Source organism: Vigna unguiculata, chromosome 10, assembly GCF_004118075.2.
Source record: "Vigna unguiculata cultivar IT97K-499-35 chromosome 10, ASM411807v1, whole genome shotgun sequence".
Lineage (NCBI taxonomy): Eukaryota > Viridiplantae > Streptophyta > Magnoliopsida > Fabales > Fabaceae > Vigna > Vigna unguiculata.
The window spans coordinates 894,054-916,617 of NC_040288.1; the positions used below are offsets into that span (position 1 = coordinate 894,054).

The 22,564-nt window shown below is 31.2% G+C and overlaps 2 protein-coding genes and 2 long non-coding RNA genes across 4 annotated transcripts; 3 read left to right on the top strand and 1 right to left on the bottom strand.

Moving 5' to 3' along the window:
- The first annotated feature begins 4,663 nt into the window (after nt 1-4,663).
- LOC114166904 (phospholipase A(1) DAD1, chloroplastic-like) lies at nt 4,664-5,893 on the top strand. Its single transcript, XM_028051780.1, has one exon. The coding sequence runs from the start codon at nt 4,664-4,666 to the stop codon at nt 5,891-5,893; it is 1,230 nt and encodes a 409-aa protein (XP_027907581.1).
- Nucleotides 5,894-7,995: 2,102 nt separating this feature from the next.
- Nucleotides 7,996-9,838, top strand: LOC114165786. The gene is made up of 3 exons (XR_003599782.1): nt 7,996-8,151; nt 8,269-8,347; nt 9,574-9,838. It is a non-coding gene; the product is annotated as an uncharacterized LOC114165786 (long non-coding RNA).
- Nucleotides 9,839-11,059: 1,221 nt separating this feature from the next.
- LOC114167360 lies at nt 11,060-17,880 on the bottom strand. The gene is given in 8 exon segments (XM_028052433.1): nt 11,060-11,479; nt 11,481-11,815; nt 12,537-12,652; nt 13,589-13,680; nt 13,829-13,968; nt 16,028-16,165; nt 16,399-16,437; nt 17,588-17,880. Coding segments are annotated over 8 exon segments (1,068 nt in total). The 5' UTR covers nt 17,735-17,880; the 3' UTR covers nt 11,060-11,418.
- Nucleotides 17,881-18,411: 531 nt separating this feature from the next.
- On the top strand, nt 18,412-20,081 carry LOC114166037. The gene is made up of 3 exons (XR_003599835.1): nt 18,412-18,512; nt 18,629-18,699; nt 19,850-20,081. It is a non-coding gene; the product is annotated as an uncharacterized LOC114166037 (long non-coding RNA).
- The last annotated feature ends 2,483 nt before the right edge of the window (nt 20,082-22,564 follow it).

Consider the following 22,564-nt stretch of genomic DNA (forward strand, 5'->3'; position numbering starts at 1 on the left):
TGAATTTGTTGTGATTCCATCTTCTGAATCTTATTATACTTGGTCAAACTTTCAAAGAGGTATGAATCGTATTGATAGAAGACTTGATAGAGCTTTTGGAAATTTTTCCTTGTCCTGAGAATTGATCTTCTTGTTGTGTTATAGAAGACTTGATAGAGCTTTTGGCAATTTTTCCTTGTCTTGAGAATTGGTCTTCTTGTCGTGTTAACGTTTTACCCCGAAACTGCTAGGATCATCATCCTTTGCTCCTTTGTCTTTCTTAATCGGTTGGGTTTCCCAAACCATACTTATTTTGGTTTTCAAAGATGTGGATGTCTCAGATGGATTGCCATTTCCTCATCAATAACTCTTGGAATGGTTGAATGATGTTTTCAGGATTTGAAATTTTCTTCTTTGGAGTTGGTTATTCAATTTATGAAGTCTCCTTGTAGTCATTTGCTTAAAGTGATTAAAGTGGCTACCATTATTGCAGTTATTTGAATGATTTTGAGGATGAAAAATCATGGTACATTTCAAGATTCAATTGTGTTTCCTCCTGTTATTTTTCAAATTAAGGAGTTAGTACATATAACTGAGAATAAATCTAATAAGCATATGAGTAATAATATATATGCTTTTTGGTGCTGAAAATTTTCAATATTCAAACTAGGGAAGGTAGACTAGGTTCATTTATGGACGTAATATGGCAAGCTCCACCTGTTAATTGACTTAAGGTGAATATTGATGGTACAACTAGGGATTGTCCTGGTTTTGCTTCATGTGCTAGTACTTTTAGAGGAAGTCAGGTGAATATATAGGTAATTTTTCCAGCTTTTTTAGGGGTACAAATCTCTATTTATGTTTGAGTTTTTTTGGGGAGGGGGGGGGGAGTATTTATGGTTTGTAACAAGCTTGGAGGGAGGGTTTTCAAAGGCTTTGGTTGGAAAGTATTTTTTCTTTAATTTTTCATGGTTTTTTTTATCAACGAGTGATTCTTTGGAGTCTTAGAGGGCGTCATTTGTTAGCATATGCAGTTCAAAGTTTCTCATATTTTTCATGAAGGAAATCATTGTGTCGATATGTTAACTAGTTTAGCTTTGATCCATAGAGAACAATATAAGTGGTTTAATATTTTACCTCCATGCATTTATTTAGATTTTTTCATAATAGGTATATTTTGTCTATGTTTCATGAAGTGTAATTTTTATCATGAGGTTGGTGTGGTCCCCCATGCTTTGTATTCTTTTTTTTTTAATAAATTTTCATGTAATGATAAATGATTGATTTAGCATAACTAATATATCAAAGTTCATAGTGATTCCTAACATGACTTTATTTGAAAAAATGGATAATACTTTGGATAAATTGATTCATCTTAACGATGTTATCTTAATAGACTTGAGATCGGAACATTAATGTCGTTAGTGAGAACGAAAACTTTCGCAACCCTTGACTAATGATTTGTTAGATACATCCCATAGTTAACATAACTTAAGAGTCAAGCTCAATAACAATTTAAATACATCTTTCCCTTTCAACCCAAAACAAATAATATTTCAAACGCGATGATTGACTTTAATTATATTATCTCAACAAAATAATAAAAGATTATATCTGAGATTTTTTAACGTTTTTTACTTTCGAGTGGGAGAAATTGTTTAAATCGTTGTGTAACTATTATTAAAATTTGACTATAAATCAGAAAGTTTTATTGAGTAGAAAGAAAAAATTTATATTTCTATATATGTTTTATGTTATTGAGAGGTTATGTTTATTCCACCAATATATTTTTATTAATTACAAAACAAAAGAGTACTTGGTATCCAACTTTTACTTTTGAATAAACCATCATGTACCTCCAATGTTGTCACCAAGCATGCATTGTTCTTCAGAAAAACGTTTTTTGTTCTTACATTTATGATTGATGAAAATGCTTCTTGAAGAAAATCTTCATCTGAAATTCAGAATCAATGATAGTGCTCTTCCTGAAAATGAATACGACCTAAGATTGTAGATCACAAACCAAGTGGGTTAATTAAATATCAATGAATGAAAAACCACTCTCCAACAACAACGATGAATCATAAATTTAATTTAGTCTACAATTTCATTATTATCATCATTATTTAATAGGTAAAATAAATTATATATGCTAAATGAAAGAAGCCAATGTTACAATCTACTACATCTCACCAATTGAATTTTCTCTCTACATATTTGTCCCTTTAGGGTTTTCACCACAAATATTTTAACAAATTACTCACAAATACTTTTCAAGAAAAAAGTTGAATTATTTATTCACTTAAGATATAATTGATAAAAATTATATAAGAGAATATAATATAAGTTTATTAGAAAAAAAAAATTTTGATGATGCAATGATATTGCTAGCATTTCTCTAATAAATAATTATTAAAAAAATATTATCAATTATTACTTTTCTTGTGAGACAAGATGTGTGAGCATTTGATTTGATCTTGCACCATTTGTAATATTCTTCTTCCAAGTGCTGAATCCATACTCAACAAAGAGAATATGTGGAATATGCTATTAAAGTGAACTAGTTTATTTGTTTCACAAAAAAAGAAAGAAAAAGAAAAAAAAAATAGTGGCATTGGTCATACTCTTTTCTATTGTGTATTACACTATTATCACTACTATATATCATGACACTGACTACACTACTCACATCAATACCCACAAAAAACATTCCAAACAAATGCATAAACATAGGACTGCTAACAATGTTATATTTTGTTTCATGTGTTCTCCCAAAGCACAAGCAATGTATATGTTTTAAGTTTTAAATCTAATAACTAAGAATTGATGTGTCATGGAGAAATTTCTAAAATTAAGAATTTAATTTTATATAAAAATCAAGTCTAAATGATATTTTAATAGTTAAATTGATTTTTTGAGTTGTAAATTGAGGAATAAATAGAAAATTATAAAATATAGGTTATTATAAAGGACGCTGGTATTTTGACACCATTCTTTTTTTTACTATCATTTGATACTACTCCTCATAACTATTTACTTTCTCTTTCTTCTAAAAATATAAAAGTTAACTTTTGTTAAGACTATTTTACCTTTATAAAAATTGTCGAACTTTTTCCTATTATAAAATCTCACTATTTGAAAAAAAATAAATAATATAATGTAATGATTGTACAATAAAATATCTTATAAGCTTCTTACATGAGAAACTTAAAGGTAAATGATAACGTCATGTCATAGGAGATGATTACTATACTATTGAATAAAAAAGTGGAAAACTAGTTTTTCATATTGAAACACAATGGAAATAATTAAAAAAAAAAAAAACTTAAATGCAATAGATGAAAAGTTAAGAAAAAAATAATTGAAGTATGCAAAGCTATGATGCATCAGTATGTTGATGAAGGTAGCATATATGTGTTGATATATATATATATATATATATATATATATATATATATATATATATATATATATATGACACACTTTATTATTCTTGTTGAATTTCATTATCTTTTTTTCTAAATTAACAATCACATTATAAAAATTATTAAATTTTCTTTTGTTTATTAAAGATCCCTTTTTTTTGCAGCTAATAACCATATACATTTTAAATGGTTTCTAAAATTTTCAAATAATAATAACAATAAATAAAAATAGTTTTAAACAAGATATATATAAATTATATTTTAAAATATTAATAATAGCTAATAACGACTCAAAAAATCTTAAAAACTATAAAAAATAAACATTTAACCATGTTTAAGACTGTAATTTAGTATTTCTAGTTTATATATATAATTGAATTTAACATTTAATATTTATTAATGATTTTTGAATTGTGATATAATTTAAAACAAACTACAATTACATAATATTGAGTAAACCATCATATTAATACGTGTTATATCAATATTTTGTAATATAAGATGAATTGTAATATTGAATACAAATACTTGTAATATTCGATAATTATTTTGTGTTCATATATTATAGGTGTAAAGTATAATTATGCTTAAACTTGACAAGTGTTTCAAAAGAAACTCCAAAATTTAGAATAAAAAAATTAGGACAGAAAAGATATTTTTCTTCTTATTTTTGTCTATATCTATGTGTTTTTATCTGGGAACATGCAACCTCAAATATATACTCTCTAACTATAAAATATTCACTAACCATCTTAATAAAAATTCATTCATTATGTTTTATAAAGTTCATTACTTTTTGAGAGATTAAACTTCTCCCTTATCATTATAAAGTTAATAGTTTTTCCAACAATTTTTGTTTTATTTTTTTAACTGTGATATTACAATAAGTAGTCTCATTCATTAAATTCAACACCCTTTTAACTGAAAACAACAACCATACCTATGAATATCTTGTACCTAACAAAAAATTCACCTATCAAATCCAAAATAAGTTCACCAAATTTCACTTGCATGAAGATTGTATTGTCTTGTCTTTTTTCATAAACAATAGTAAACAATTTGAAAAAGGCACACATATGTGTATAAGATTAGATGAATAAAAGAACAAGTTATAACCTTAAATATATTTTACCAAAAGGTGATCAATCATATTTCAAAAATAGTCAACCCCACTATATATTACTCTCCACTTTCTCCTTTTTCCCCATATATAAAGGTCATGCAAATACATAAATTGTAATATAGCCATAGTCACAATAATGAAGCTTGTAGCATCCTCTATTTCTCAAGCCAACCCTAATTGTTCATCTTTTGAATCCAACCTAAGCTCACAATTCAACAAGTCTTTACCATCATGGAACCAACTCAAACCTTTCTCAACCAAATGCAACTTTCCCAAACTTACACACAAATGGAAGCAATACCAAGGAATTAACCATTGGGAAGGTTTGTTGGATCCTCTTGATGATAACCTACGTTGGGAAATCTTAAGATATGGTCATTTTGTAGATGCTAGCTATAACTCTTTTGATTTTGACCCAACTTCTCTTACTTATGCCACATCTCTTTATTCAAAAAGATCACTTTTGAAAAAGTGTGGGTTGGAAAATTATGGGTATAAGATATCCAAATATTTATATGTCACATGTGGAATTCATGTGCCAGCTTGCATAAATAAATTTTTCAAAAAGTTGTGTACTCGATCTAGTTTGATTGGCTACATAGCAGTATGTGTAAATGATAAAGAAATTGTTCGACTCGGTCGACGAGACATTATTATTGCTTTTAGAGGAACGGTTACATGTTTGGAGTGGTTGGAAAACTTACGAGTCTCCTTAACACACTTGCCAGGTCTTGTCACAGGAGAAGATGGTGTTGGTCCCATGGTGCAAAAAGGGTTTTTGAGTCTTTACACGTCCAAAACCTCTAAACGTGCAAGCTTGCAAGAGATGATAAGAAAAAAGATTGGAAGAGTGATTCAGAGATACACCAACGAGCCTCTTAGTTTAACCCTAACGGGTCATAGTCTTGGAGCCGCACTCGCGATTTTGAGTGCGAATGATATAACCACCACTTTCAAGAATGCGCCGATGGTTACGGTTATATCATTTGGAGGACCTCGTGTGGGAAATGAGAGTTTTAGGAAGCAGTTAGAGCAAAAAGGAATTAAGATACTACGAATAGTGAACTCTGATGATGTTGTTACAAAAGTTCCGGGGTTTATTGTGAATTTAGATGAATTGGAAAGTAATAAAGATGTTAGTGTGGGAATTTGGTCAAGATGGTTGTACAAGTACACAGAAAACATGCAATTGGTGTATGTTGACATTGGACAAGAGTTAAGACTAAGTAGTAGGGATTTTCCATGCCTCAATAAGAGAGATGTTGCCATGTGTCATGACCTCAAAACATATCTTCATTTGGTCAAAAATTTTGTAAGCTCCTCTTGTGCTTGCAAACACAAAAAGATTCATTCTGTTCAGCCATGAATTTGGATTTGTAATTAGTAATTAGTAAAATCTCTTGTGCTTGTAATTAGTAAAATCTCTTCTCATTTATATTTGTAATTTTTATATCTTTTTGTGAAGAAAAAGATTCATGTTTATAATTAATACAATTCTTGTTTTTCAACTTTCATTCTTTTTGTAAGATAAGGTAGAATTTTACTAGTTAATAAGAACCATTGAGTTCGACTTAATTGTGGAAAAAAAATTGAAACTTGATAAAGTAGAATTTTACTAATTGACAAAGATCATTGAGTTTGACTTAATTGTGCCAAAATTTTGAAACTTGATACTTGAAAACAGTTAATAGGTTTTGGAAGCTTACTTTATTAACACTAATATGTAAAATTGAGAAAGATGATATTTATATATAAGACAGATTATATAATGTAAAAAATATGATGCTTTAAGAAGTTAATATTTTTTTCTCATAAAAAAAGTTTATGTTTTACTCTTATAAATAAATATAGGTTGATATATATATATATATATATATATATATATATATATTATGTTTTATATTTTGATGATTACTTTTCTAGTATTTTATTATAAATTATGCATTTGTAAGTGTCTGATCATGAATTCCAGTTTGTTGTCCTTCACCAGAATTATTTTCTATTTACTTATTTCACACACTCATAATAAAGATTAGAAGTAAAAAAAATAACTAAAATATAAAACAATGTAAAAACAACATAAATTTAAGGATTAAACAAGATAAAAATGATAAATAAGTTGATTTTATTCACAAAATTTAACACTAATAAAAAGTTAAAAAAATAACATCGGCTAGTCTTTTACATAAATCAAATTATTTATGATAGAAATAAATTATTGGATTACGGCAAGGTTGCTAATATATATGTGGTGCACGTTCAAATCCATGCAAACCCAATAAAGATTGTGTGAATAATATGCATATTTGATCATATGTTCTAAGTTGTTTTTGTCACACATTGTGATTATATCTATATATTGTTTAAGTACAATTTTATTTATAATAAAATAAATTAAAATATTTTTTACTCAATATAATTTGTATGTAATGAAATTACATTATCTATACATAATTTATCTACAATTATTTATATGATAATTTTTTTAAAATCCACTTATTTAATAAAATGTATATAAAATTATATCACATTCATTAAATTTCTCACTTCTATAAATCATATCCTACGTATATCATCATTAAAACTTGTAAAAGTCTGAGATATTAAACCAGTTATTTTTACCTTGATTATAAGTAAACAAAGCTTACAAAATGTACAATTACAAAGAAGTGAACATAGATATTTTTTTTGTCGTTTTGTAAATATTTTTTTAGATAATACTGACAAATTTTATTATGAATAATTTACAATAAATTGTTATCGATCATTTTACAAAATATTTTGTATAAAATATTTTTTATAATAAAATTTATAAAAAATAATTTTATAATTTTGTAAAAAATAATTATTCACAAAAAATAATAAATTATTATCGATTAAAATTTTTAGAAAAAAAATATTTTTTTACAAAATTTTATAATAAATTTATAAAAAAATCCCGTAAAATATGAAAATTTTTAATTATGTAGTGGGCGTCCACACAAGAAATTGATGTCATGGTGGGAGCAGAAATTTCACAAAACTAGAAAATTACAAAGAAGTTTAAATGTAACAGCTATAACATTGATGAAAAGTGATAAACATACATATTGAGTAAACCTAATCTACTTTTTCACGTGTTTATTAAACTAACACAATATTTTATGGTTAAATTAGTATAATTATTCTCAATAACTTTATATCTAAATTAATAAATTAATTATAACACATTAAAACATTATATAAATCATGATTAATTTGTGATAACATAAAAAAAAAATTTATCACTGGAAATACATGATATTTTAAATTTTTTTTTCAAGACCAAAACAATTTAGGTAAATCAGTGTTATATTTTAATTAAATTAATACTTGTTGAGTAAAGATTAAATAAATAGTGTCAAATTGGGGGTATAGAGTTTTTGTAAGTCCCTTTTTCTGTTCCTAAGCGTTGGGCCCGGCTTTTTCGTAGGTCCAATGTCAGTCCCTCTGTAGGACCCCAATACTCTGTCAGCCCCCTCACAATCTCACTTTACTCTTTTCTTCAGAAAAATAGTTCCTCTCCTGTCTCTCTCTACGAAAGCAAAAGCTCTGCTAGAGCATAGAGAACTTCCACCCTCGAGCTAGCTCAACTGTTTTCCTCTGGTAAGTTACCCCTCGGATTTGTTGTAGCTTTTTCTTTCTCCTTTTCCAGTTGGGTGTTTTGTTGCGTTTAGGGTTCATTCTCTTACTTTAGTTTGGGTCCTGGGGTTTTCATTTCAGCTCACCATCCTAGTTCGTGGAGCTGTTGTGCCTAAGTTGCGCTCTTTCAGTTGCTGCTCCTTTTCTTGCATCTGAAAAGGTAAGGGAAGCTAGGTTCCTTTTCGTGTTTTTGAAGTATGTGGTGTGCTTCTGTTCTGTTTCATGCTTGAAATGATTTAAAGAGTGCATGTGCTCGCATATGAATGAACTGTGTGGTTTGTGTTGGCTGGTTTTAGTGCTGCATGCGTGGAACAGTGGTGAGAGCTGGTATTCTCGCCCAAGCGAGCTCGTCTCGCCTAGGCGAGATTAGCAGAAACTCACCCTGGTTCTGCTCAAGCATCTCGCTCAGGCGACCAATTCTGGTTTTGAGCGATGCATTGTCTCGCTCAGGCGAAAATGGCTCGCCCAAGCGAGTACTCGAGGAAACCAGATGTGCTCTCTGCTTGCGTCCTCGTCCAGGCGAGGGACTTTGGTTTTGGGCAAGTGGTGGTCTCGCCCAAGCGAGAGCTCGCAGAGTGCTACTGTTGCAGGACTCGCTCAGGCGACAACGCCTAGCTTAAGCGAGACAGTTGATGTAGCATGACCGAAGGCTTTTAGCCTGATCGAGAATTGGGCAAATTTGATTCTATATTCTTGAAAGTTTTCATGGTTTGGCTGTACGTATCTAATATGCTTGGTTGTGTGATCTGTATGCACTGAAATTGGTATGTTTGGCATGAGTTATGGCATGAAATTGTTAAATGGTGGTTGGGTGGAATAAACATTGAATGTATGAGATGAAAGTGGTGGTTATGATATGAGAAACATGATATTGGTGTGAGATAGGCGTAATTTCATGAGTCTCGTGGGGAGATCTCACGGTGGTGTGTAGTGTATATATTAAGATATGGATTCAAGTAAGGACCGCATACCGAAACTCTAAAGGGTCAGTGAGTCTCATGTAGAGCAAACTGAGCCAAGTGGTGAGAGTAGCGGGAGGCCCTAGTCTCTGGCAGGATAATGGCCTTAGACGTTTAAAGGCTAACCTTGTGTGTGGTAGGGTGAAACCCATTGGCAATGGCTCTGCAGAGCAGTAGAGGCCACCACAAGTGCGAGAGTCCAGTGAATCCGATTTTAATATATTTATCCGAATAATTGAGTCTTAGTGTCCTGTTTATTTGCTATAACATGATTCTTTGTGCTTACGATGTTGCATGCTGGGACTGCTTTAAATATTTGTCTGGTATAATATGTTAAAGTCAAATTACACTAGCTTACCCTTTCATTTTGTGTATGTTTCTTGTCTTGTCTTCTCTTTTGCAATGATCACCTTATTGGTGGGAGCAGATGGGGGAAATCCTGGAAATAGGCCTGGTGGTAGCAGTGGTGCAGCTTAGTAAATAGTATATGTGACTCTTAGGAACAGTTCTTTGGCCTAGTGCCCTTTTGTAATTCCATGCTCTTGAGGGGCATTGCTGCTTTTTTGTAATACTGATAAAACTCCTTTAGGTTATGCTTTGTTAGAGGCAATTGTTAATGTGCTTCACCATCTTTTAAGTACTTCCTGGATGACTGTAATAGTGGATTTCCTTATGTTCCCTGTTCATCTAATTGCTCCTTTAGTATTATAATTTTGTGATGCTTTATTGAGTAAATTTATTTTATTAAATAGGATGTCACAGTTTTAGTGATGTATATATATTGTATTCTCTAACGATGATTATGTTGACTTTTATATATAAATTATGAATATGACAAATTGCTGAATTAATAATAAAGGTTGGACAAGACATATTAAAAGAGAAGGAGAAGATTTTAGAATGTTCATGTATGAATCAGATTATGAATTTATTTTTCTAAATTTATTTTTTTAAATTAGGAAGATTTTAGAATACTTCCTAATTTTGACTCAAATCACAATATTTGTAATACCAATAATGATACTGGAAATTTCATGTTACTGTTTTAGATAATTTCAAATACTATATTATGATTAAATTAAAGTTAAGCTGTATCACCACAACACAAACTTTTTCCTCATAGAAGAAGTATTGCACATTATTTGGTGGAGTTGTATTTCTCTTAATTATTGTAGAAATATTGACAAAAAAAAAATATTTACAACAAAATTATAAAAATTATTTATATTTAATTTTGTAATTATAATAATGACAATAATAATAATTTTATTATTTTTTATTATCATAAGAAAAAAAGTAAAACATATAATTCTAATTATAATCTTAATCGTTTTACCAATTGACTTTTGTAGATGTGTCATATTGGCTTATAACATGTGAGAACTTCTGTTGATGTTATTTAGAGCTTATGGCAAAGAACTTATATTCTTTGCAGTAAAGCTTGGTTAAGTTTTACTTCAAGAAAAATTATCATATTTTACTGTTTTGTTCCTAAAAATAATTTTTTATTTTCTATTTTTTGTTCTCATTATTATTTATATTACTTTAATCGTAAAAATATTAGGCAAATAGTTTTATTTTACTATTTAAAGCTATATAACTACAATTTTTAGACAAAAACAAAAAAAAAATTATTAGAAATAAAAAACAAAACTCAAAAATTTTCAAGAATCAAAAATATATTTGAATAAGTCGGAATCAGTAAACCTCTAAATCATAGAGAAACAAAATGCATATCATTTGAATAAACTTTTCCATGGAGAAAAAACAGAAAAACCACAAATTACACAAAGGAGAGAAGAGTGTTGCTGCACTGATTCATTCTGCAAGAACTGGAACACGAGGCTTAAAATTCAGTTAGGCTCAATGCTAATTCCTTGAATAGAATCAAAAGTAGCATTCAAAACTCCATATCAAAAAGAAAATCTCCGATTAAGAAAATATTATTATGAGAAAAGGCAGAATGTCAAATCATAACCTGATTGCAAAATCAATCATAAAAGGAAAAACAGAAAACACATCAATTTGCTTGTCTTTCCTTTCTTGGCTTCTGCTTCTCCAGCACCCCTTTAGCTGAAAAAGGGAAAAAAGAGGCACAGATCTCTGTCTTTTTCTACTATCTATACTTTGTTTTTCACCTTTTGAAACATATATGTGATAATAAAACCTAAAGTATGTTTGTTTTCTCATCAAATAAAGCAAAACCTACTTCCAATTTCACATCCACTTCACTAAACCAAACACACTGCTATACCAGTAAGAGACATCACTTCTATTGCTTATTGCTGGGAGTATCTCTTCTTACCCACTGTTGAACTGGTTTTCTTGGATTTCATATCACTTCTTGCTTTCTGCCTCCTTGGACCGAAATTCCTCTGCCTGCTAGAACTGGGTCCATTTGACGTCCCACCGACGTGTTTTGCTGACACAACTGCAGGTGGTTCATTTTGTGTCTGCTCATCAGATTCCTTGGTTGATGTGGAGCTCGGCATTGCAACTGGTTGTGGAAGATACATACCAGTTAATATGACTATATCTTTTTTGGGTTCAATCAAGCCACTGTTCTCCTTCTGTAAATTTAGGATGGCTTTAAATTTATGTCTCCTAATGATCTCATTCTCTGATTGAAGGAGCGTATCTTCATCGTTGAGTTCTTCATTGTCTGAAGTCTGAAATCCAAGGGGAAACAAAGACTAACTTCAAGATCAAGATATAAGGAACTAATATTCAAAACAAGATTGTTGTCATTCAACCAATTTTTTGGCACTAATATCAAGTTTGAAGTTTTGACAAAGTGCGTCAAAATATTGACCCTATAAAGGCAACCACTGAAATTGATTCTTGGAATTGAGACCTCGTTCTGTTGAATAAAACTTCACTTCTGTTTCACAAGATTAAAACTTACAAGGAGCAAGAGTCACAAGCATCTAATAGTATACCACAAACAGCGTTGAAATATATTGTTGAGAATAAAGAAAATAGAGTTTGAGATTAATCTCTTGTGTATAAACGACACATAGGATAATCTATTTATAATAAAGAAAGATACAATTAAAAAAAGTAACTGAAAATAAATAGAGTAAATAGAAAATATTATTTGATATTGTGATTAACAATATCTTAATAATATCAAACAATATCTAACATATATATTTCTAAAAAAAAATTCAATTCTTCTATTCCACAACCTAAATATCAGATTCAATTCAACACATCAAACAATCTAAAACAAACCCATTCTTGAAATGCATATAAAATAACGATTTGTGAAAATTATTTGTCCCAACTAGGCCTATCATCTAACTCCAAACCATTTAGACAAACAAATATAAACCAATAATGAAATTCTCATTTACAGTCCATGCAGTAGAGTTGAAACAAATAACTTACCAATTGGGAAGAGTATGATCCAACTAGGGCAAGCACATGGTCCAAATCCTTGGCAAGAAAAGGTTTGCGACAGACGGGACAATTTCCCACACTCTCTTCCATTTTCTTATGATTGTCTAACAATAAAAAACATAATTTCCTTGAGAATGTATAATACTATGAATTTTCATTGTTTTTTATTAGGACTGCATTAAAGCAGGACAAATGAGGTATGTATTTCATGCAATGAAAAACAGAATAGACGTTAATATGCTACCTAAATACAATCTCTAAACTAAAATATCAAATTGTGGATATTTAAAATAATTATATAAAGAATCCATAACTAAAGAAGCTGAGTTATCTAATCCAAATGGATTGTCTTAAAATATAAATATCATCGATACCAAAAAACATAAATTCCTCGGCAAGAAAAGGTATGTAACAAACTGGGCAGTCTCCACACTCTCTTACATGCTATATTTCTACTTACTACTATGAAACCAACAACCGTGAAGAAAGCTTAGGCATTAATCATTGGAAAGCAGCAATGCGAGCTGAATTTGTTGCCTTGGTAACTAACAACTCTAAGTCTCCTGTGCCTTAACCTCTTCACAGTACCGCCATTCAGATGACTCCATGAATAACTATAAAGCATGGCTTGTTCCTAAACTTTTTAATAAAAAAATGGATGTGATTACACAGAGGCTTACTATGAGAATGATTTCACATAGAAGACTACGTGTAAACTTATGTGAAATTTTCAGGCTGTGAATGAAACCACTATTTTCAAGCAAAAGATTATTGAAAAACAAGATCAAGGAATTATGATGGGATCTTATCCATTTAACAAGATTCTGAACGACAAAAAATAAACAGGAATTACTCTAATTGAAATAATGTTATCAAACCTAGTTAGAAACCGAAAATTATTGATCTACTTCAGAGGCTAATTGTGATTTTCTACAGAATATATTAGCTCTCGAAGCTTCTATGTTTTGGTCGTACAAAAGAAAATTTTCATATTGAAAACTATGTTTAATCTTGTCAAAACACCTTCCAATTATCCATACCATGGTTCCGATGTGCAGCTACACTGTCTGTATTGGCAGAGTCTGGTTCTTTAGAACTTTGAAGCCATTTCCACCATCTAATGATACATTCACTGCCAGTTATAGACAATTACTAATCAGATATGGAAATCTAATGCTAAGCCATGACAAAATATAAACCCATAAAACTTCTAAAAATCTAGTGTTAATACATGTGCGAACAGAAGGGAAAAATTAGAATTATAAAATTAATAGACACACCTGTGGAAGCAGTGAAAACAAGACATTAACTTCATAAAAGGCAAAGTTTCGCTTTGCTGATCTTCTGGGACCAAAGGGAATAAACACAATGGACAATCACCATCAGGATGATTCATAGCTGACAGTTTCTCAACAGCTTCCTTCAGATACATTTCAACGATCAATTATCAATTATTACTGTATGAAAAACTATATTTGATATGACAGATGTATTTCCATGCTCTGCAACTATCATGTTATCCAAAGCTATGTCTGAAACTATAAAGCAATAAATTAACGTGTTATCAACAAAACAATAGCAACAAATGCGAGGAGTAATTTTTAATGAATATTTTAACCATTAATATTACTAATTTTTCATTTTGTTTGGCAAGACAATAAAATAGCTTCTTCTAGCTTATTTTACTAGCTTTTAAAAACACCAAAAAGAGTTTTTTTTATAAAAGAGCTTATCTCACTACTTTATAGCATTTTTTAAAACACTACTTTGTATAGCATTTGAGCCTTTAACCTCAGCTTATTCTTTTTCCAACTTTACCCTTTTTCTAAGGATTCCAACTTTTATCCCTATACTATTACTATTTCAGTAGAATTCCTCACTTGCCCTTCTTATCTTTAAAATTCCTTATCACACTCTCTCTCACTCTCATCAAATATCATTCCTTATAATCTCATTTCATTGGATAAAAATATTTTACAAAGGAATAAAACTAAAAAAAATCCTCTTACGAAAGTAGAATTTAAACTTAATTCAACCTCATAAAAATAACTTGGTAGGTATGTTTTACACTCACTTATATAGTATAATTTGGTTTTATATCTAGTCGATGTGGTATTTCCAACACTCCCTCTCATGCCGAGAACTAGACATCTCGAGTTGGGGACTAAGGGGAATCTAATAGCGGCTAACAAGATAGGCTCAACAAACTTAACTAAGACTCTAAATAGCATCCTAATATTTAAGATAATAAATCATTTGAAATTGAATTCATGAAAAATGGTAATTATTTGAAAATATATATAGTCTACAACTTTTTAAATTAGGGATAAATAATGAAATATTGTTATTTTGTTCCATGTTATATTTATCAAATAATTCAATCAACTCACATATTAGCATAAACATTCAAACTTGATAACATTTTAAATTGAGCTTACGTTACAGCATTGAGCTAGCTTATCCACTAATTTTGTCAAACCCTTTATCTTCTAAAACTTAGGTAACCAAATATTACAAGATAAAGATATAAACAACTGCCATTATCTAAATATATATGTTGCTTAATTAATGATTTACCTACGAACTCAACGGAACTACTAGTTTAAAATAGTAGTCACGTGAAATTTTAGGCTTATAGACCTCACATGACTAAAGTATAATCCCAAGGAAGCAATGTACGAAGCAGCTTATCTTTCCTAAGCCACAATGAGGAAATCAATGCAGCAGACTGCTGCAATATGAAACATGTGTATGTGATGGAGAGGAATGGGCCACAGGTAGTTTCAGGTGGAGTAGAGGAAAGAGGGAGGGTAAGCTGGAGCTGGAACTAGATACTCTAGTACAAGGAAGCAAGTCCCTCAAAGCACTTGCGGAATATGGAGACCCTTATTTGACAATAGAATGCATAATTCAAGGGAAGCTTGTGCCCAATTTCTACTGTAACAGTATGGCTAGGTTTGCTACCTGAAGCTTCTCATACACCAGCCTAACTCCCTCATCCTGGGCTTAGTTATTCTGTACCACTGATTTGGTCTTGATCAAGTCTCCATCTGCCCATAAGTTTGAATTAAAGAACCAAAAAACATTGACTGAGGCATCTCCTATCACTTTATTTTAAACTAATGCAGGTTTTCACCGTGCTTTTCAGAACTTTCAACATTTGCTATTAGTCTCATTACTTTAAAGCATTTAAATTCAAGAGTCTTCCTCAATATCAAGGACTTGAGTGCATATAAAACTCATTTACTGATAAATATCACCAGATAAAAATAGTTTGGGGGAAAGGGACCTTATTTTTATTATATATTTTCATCTCAACCAGGACCAAAGCAAAAATGTGATCGAAGTAGATGCTATAGAGTTTACTAACTAAATGCTTATAAGATGATCCACAAACAAGAGACATACATGTGTATGGAGCAAAACCATCATTATTCTTGTTTTAAAATGTGCAGCTAGATCAATGATGCAATTGTTACCTCACAAAGAGCTACAAGCATTAAACAAGGGGAGATCTCACAGGCTTTACTTTGTATGTAATTTAATAGATGTTTCTGTCTCTGTTCATCCAGACCCTTGCAATCCACAAGCTCAATAGAAGGTGGTTCTTTTGGATACTACAACAAGAAAGGAAGCAAAAGTCAATTTTCAAAGTTACTTTACTACCTGTAAGGGAAACCCCATTTAAAATACTAGGTGCATGTGTTTTACACTGTGTACAAGTCAAGCTCCCTCTAAGAAAACTACAGTCTGTACATATACAAAGTGAATGTGATACCCCAACCTATTGCATTTGAAAGTAACAGTTAACTTTACTCAGATCACATGCATATTTACAGCAAAAATGCACCTGTAAGGTAGCTCGTATCTCGAGAACGGCTTCCACAAACTGCAAAGAAAATGAACACAAGAAACTACTAACAATCAGACACTTGCTCCAGTGGCAGAGCTGCACATCTAAAATCAACACCAACAGATTAAGGGAGATATAACTATAAATCAACACCAACAATCACACACTTGGCTTTAATTTAATACATCAACAATCTAACTTGTGTAAAATTAGATTATTGTAACAACTACTTCAAAAGTCATACTTGTGATTTCTAACTGATTAACAATATAAAAATCTTCACACTGAAATTGCTTAAAATTAATCTCAAAAACAAAATTAACAAAGCAAACCCCCATTCCAATCACTAAAATTATAAGCATTCATCATGGTAGTCCTTAATTTTAAAAAAAATCTACTTTAGTCCCTAACTTTACAAAAGTCACTCATTCGGTCATTTTAATTCTACTGTCCTTTTGCCCTAACAATAAATACCAAAGTGAGAATTCTGTCTCAGAACTTATAATTTCAGATAGAAGGGAGGAACACACAAATTTGATAACACACTTAACCACACTCTTTGAACTAAAGACATATTACATGGTCCAAGGCTACCATATATCCATGATCCCAGCCAGTTTTCACATGACATGGAATTTTCAACTGACAAGAAGTTAAATTAAGTATGCGTTAAGTGATTGGAAAGGGACTATGGTGATTCTCTGGATAATCTAATAATTTTCTCCACTACTGCTAAACCAACCTTCCACCTTATTAAATTAACATAACTCTATTCCGATATTTTTATTATAATAACATTGGTACAAAGTATCCATGAACTATACTATTGAGTGATTTCAGCCAACAAATCCAGTCTACCACCTTTAGTAGGTATCCTTCCGATCAAGTTTTCACCTTAACTAAACCGAGTCTAGTTTCACTCCAACCAATGACTTAAGGTCTCCCATTTCAACCACCCTCTTTTATGATTTTTCTTTTTTCATCAAAAGGTCTCAATTTAAAATCTTGATTAAGTTATCCGAATCTAGTTCCACTCTAATGGCATAAATCTGTATATAATATAATAACACTGCATCTTAAGAGCAATTTTATGCGCAAGATTTACTTTTGGGGAGTTGGTGAAATAACAGGAAAATGGATTATAGTGAAATTGAAAGGAAAACAATGAAATAGAGAAGGGGGAGACCTGTTGGGAGGAAACATCAGCAGTTCTGGGTTTGAGAAAGAGGTGAAAATGGGGAGGAAATGAACTGAGAACGGTGCAATCGGTTCCATACACGGCTTCCACTGCTTCAACTTCAGCCACCAATTCCTCTTCTTCTTCGTTCCCCATTCTCTGATTTTCCTTTTGGGTTCCAATTAGATTGTGAGATGAAGTTCGAATTTGAGTTTGATTTGATAGCCACAGATCAAAACATTGATTTGATCATCATCTTTATGGAGAAGGGTTTGGTCGGTTTCTTTGATTTTTTCTTTTTCATTTTTTAAAAAAACTTCAACATGTTTTTCGCAAAATTGTCTTTTACTTCTAAAAACAATTTCTGTTGTGCTTCATCAAATCAAATTTCAAAAGAAAATAAATTTGAAGTTTATTTTCTCCTCATTATTAAAAATTATGATAATTTATCTTTGCCATTTTGTTTTCCAATTTTATACTTAATAAATAATCCTTTAAATTAAAAAAATTACCTTATTAATTTTATTTTTAAATAATCATTTTTTAAATTTAACCATTTTTTATTTAATATATTTTAATTTAATCATCTTTTAAAATTAAAATATTTATTTATAATAAAAAGTATCTATAAAATAAATAAAAATTATTTTTTTATTATAAAGTATATTTATATTTACTTTTATAATTATAATTTTATTATCTTTTGTCGTATGTTTTTGTAAGCCTTTTTTTTTTTCAGTACTATAGAGTTTGGGCCTGGCCTTTTCGGAGGCCCAAGGCCCTGCCCTACAGAAGGACCCTATACCCTACATTATTCACTCATTTGCTCTTGTCTTCCTTCTCAGAACAACAGCTTCCTCTGCTCTCTTGTCCTCTGCTAGGGCACGTAATCAACTCCCATTTCCAAGCTAGCCTAAGCCATTCGGTACTCTAGGTAAGTTAAAACTCAAGATCTTTAATCCGTTTTTCTCCTTCCCATTGTCTTGTACGTTGGTCTGGGTAGGGTTTAACTCTGTACTCGTGTTTCTGTACTGGTTTCCATGTTTCTAGCTCACTTCCTTGGTTCTGGAGCTGCCATTTTCGGGGATTGCGGATCTGTTGTTTTTGGTGCTCAATCGAAGGTAAGGGAAGCTAGATCTATGGTCTTCGTTGCATGCATCTGTTTTCATCTCTGTTTTTCGCGTGAAATGGGTTAAATGTGCCTGGGTTTGTATCTGAATGCTTGGTATGGTTGTGTTTGGCTGATCTGTGGTCCTGCATGCGTGAAACAGTGAAGGCAGCTGATATTCTCGCCCAAGCGAGCTTGCCTCGCCTAGGCGAGAATAGCAGAAACCCACCCTGGTTCCGCCTCGAACGCTCGCCTAGGCGACCAGTCCACGTTCTGAGCGACGCCACGTCTCGCTCAGGCGAGGAGGTCTCGCCTGAGCGAGAATTCGAAAAAAAAAAACCATGTTGCTTATCTCGCCTGGGCGAGAATTCGCTGCGTCAGGAAGGCCAGCGTCTCGCCTGAGCGAGTTCGCGAGAGTGTGCTATGTTTCCCTGGCTGTTTGAATGATTTGTTGCATGTGCCATTTAAATTATTCTTTCTAAATATGATATGTGTGAATATGCTTGGGTGCTTGAATCTTATGAACTAAAAGTTGGTATGTTGGCGTGAATAACACATGGATATTTGTTTGGTTGGTTGGTTGAGAACTTGCATGAGAATTGGATGAATGACCAAAAGAGGTGGGAATTGTATGAGAAACATGTTGATGATTGTGAGATAGGCGTAATTCCATGAGTCCCATGGGGAGACTTTATGGTGGCGTGTAGTGTATATATTGAGATAAGGATTCAAGTAAGGATCGCATCCCGAAACTCTAAAGGGTCAGTGAGTCTCAGGTAGAGAAATCTGACCCAAGTGGTGAGAGTAGCGGGAGGCCCTAGTCTCTGGCAGGATAATGGCCTTAGACGCTTAAAGGCTAACCTTGTGTGTGGTAGGGTGAAACTCATTGGCAATGGCTCTGCAGAGCAGTAGAGGCCACCACAAGTGCAAGCGTCCAGTGAATCCGATCTTAGTATATGTATCCGGATAATTGAGTCATAGTGTCTTGTTTGTTTGTCATGACATGACTTATGTGTCTCTGTGTTGTATGCCTGGGAATGTTTATGTGCTTATTCTTTTACACTATGATAAGTTTCATGTTACACTAGCTTACCCTTGCTTTCTGTGTATGTTATGTTTTGTGTCCTTCTCTTTTGCGATGATCACCTTACTGGTGGGAGCAGATGGGAGGAATGTTCGAGATGGATCTGGGGACAGCAGCGGTGCGGTTTAGATTTTATTACTTGAAGACCTTAGGATCAGTTTCATGGCCATGAGGCCTTTTGTAATGGCTGCCCAGTGGCGACTCCTTTTGCAAAACTGTTGGATTATGTTAGTTTTCTTTTATTTGTGGCATGGTTGTATGCCCAGGTTTTCCTCTAACTACTCCTATGGATGACTGTACTAGTTGCTTTTCGTGCGTTTCATGTTTATCCGAATGGTTCTCGTTATCAAAATGGTTGTGACGCTTTAATTGGTAGTAATATCTTTTAAAATGGGATGTCACAGTTTTTCCTAATAAAAATAAAAATTCACAATCTAATAATACATGTCATATTTAATAATAATTTCTTTAATTAATTATAGGTGTTAGTTAATTTATTTTGATAAAATTAAGAATTCACAAGGATTTTATTTTTAATAATAAAGTTACATATCTATTTATATCTATTTGTAGATTAAATTTTACATATCTATTTAGAGACTAAGGAAAACAATTAACATATTTATATCTTTTCAAAATAATACTTAAAAGTTATTCATAATATGCTAGAATTGAATTTAATAATCATGAAATTCAAAATGATATAGAATAAGATATATTTATCTTTCATTTGCAAACTTCCAACAGTGGAGAATGAGTTACATAATTGGGAAATGTATCTAACTACTCACTTAATGCTATTTACAATAATAAAATATTTTATTTTTAATAATGAAGTTATTTTTTAATTTTTTTTTTTCAAACGAAGACTCTCTTGTTAAACAATTTGTTAATTGTTTGAAACACATATATTATTATGTGAGATTTCAATATTTTTTTAAAACAGTTTAATGATAAAAAATGATGATGTAAAATAAGTACCATCTTTTTTTAGTTCATTATATGAACACAAACGCTCTCCATGTGAAGTTTAAGATTAAAAATGTTTCAAAAACTTCTCATTGTTTACTTATGTTTTTATTCTTCAACTTACGAAAAATGTTTTATGTAAAGAGTTGAGAAAATAACCATGGTATTATCTTCAAACATTTGTTTATGCACAAAAGAACATAAATATACATTAAATATGCTTTATGAAACATGTTAATTTTTTTACTTTTATAGAGTTTATATAAGGTCTGTTATATTATATATTGACCTAGAATAATTTTAGTGCATTCTTTAATATATCTTTGATGTCGATAAGAGTTTTACGATATTGTTTTTGACTTGATGACAAAAACATTTATCTACAACTCATACATATAGGTCTTTTGATTCATCTTAAATTTGCATTCTAAATAACTTTTTCTTGTAAATCGCTTATGTATTGGTTAACTTTTATTTGGGATAAATGAATTTTAACTATAAATGGACCAAATTGAATGATTTTGACGAATTTCAACATTCCACCATATAAAGTTTAATACAACTTTTAACTCACATTGCATTCCTAACAATTTTCTCTTGTAATCCCTTTGTGTATTGGTACTTTCTTTCAAAAGGAATCAATTTTAACTACGAGTACCTCATTAGTCATATTTACTTTTACCACCATTTTACCATGAGAAGACATACTTGTCTATGTCATATTAGGAAGGAAGTGAACTTATCTATAATTCAACTTTACAAACTTGTTTGTTAGACGAGGCTTGACATATGCTAAGATCATGGGGAAAATTTTACGCACACTTAGAGAGAATTTTGACTATATTGTGTGTCCCATTGAAAAAGCAACAAATACAGACAAACTTACCGTTGATGCACCTCAAAGTTCCTTGCTTGTTCATGAACAAAAGTTATTAAGGTGACGAGACGAGAAGGAGATTATCAAGCCCTGGAAATTGCATGTGAGGAGAAACCTAGTGGAAGAGGACACGGTCGTGGGTAAGGAAGAGGTAATGACAATGCAAGAGGACGAGGAAGAGGTAAAACATTCAATAAAGCAACTATTGAGTGCTTTAAGTGTCATCAATTGGGTTATTTTCAGTAAAAACGTCTTAAATGGGAAAAGGCAATAACAAACTATACAAAACTATATGAAAAATAAAAGCTAGTAGTGATGGCATGTGTGCAAGAAAAAAAAAAGCATAGGCAAAGGACATTTGGTTTCTCTATAGTGGTTGTAGCAGCCACATGACTGCAACTAGAATTGGTTTCACATGATAGATGAATGTTTTTCACATTTTATAAAATTGGGAAATGGCACATGCATGGCGATGCAAGGCACATAGGATATCAAATGGGAGATACAAGGAAAAACATAGGTAATAAGTGATGTACTCTATATTCCTGAGTTATGTTGGAATAGGTCCATGTTTTAGATCCATTTACTTGTGGCTTTTAGGGTTTGTTTTGTGTGTATATATAACACCACTTTTGTAACATTTTATACCTGGTTAATACTACATAATCCACTTCTTCATATATTTCTTTGTGTCTACATGGTATCAAGAACCTTGACCAATCCATAATCCATGATTGAGAAAAGATTCTTGTAGTAATTTATATTTTTGCATAGTTAGTGAGCACTAGTATAGTACCTTACAAACTAAACCTCTTGAGCCTTAAACTAAATAATTGTGAGTGGTCCATCAATGATCTAATAGTAAATGACAAGATAAACTTAACAAATCTCACTCGATATCATATTATAATCTGAATTTAAACCTAATTCAAACTCAAATAATAAATT

Coding starts and splice junctions, on each gene's coding strand:
- LOC114166904 (XM_028051780.1), top strand. CDS start 4,664: ATGAAGCTTGTAGCATCCTCTATTTCTCAAGCCAACCCTAATTGTTCA.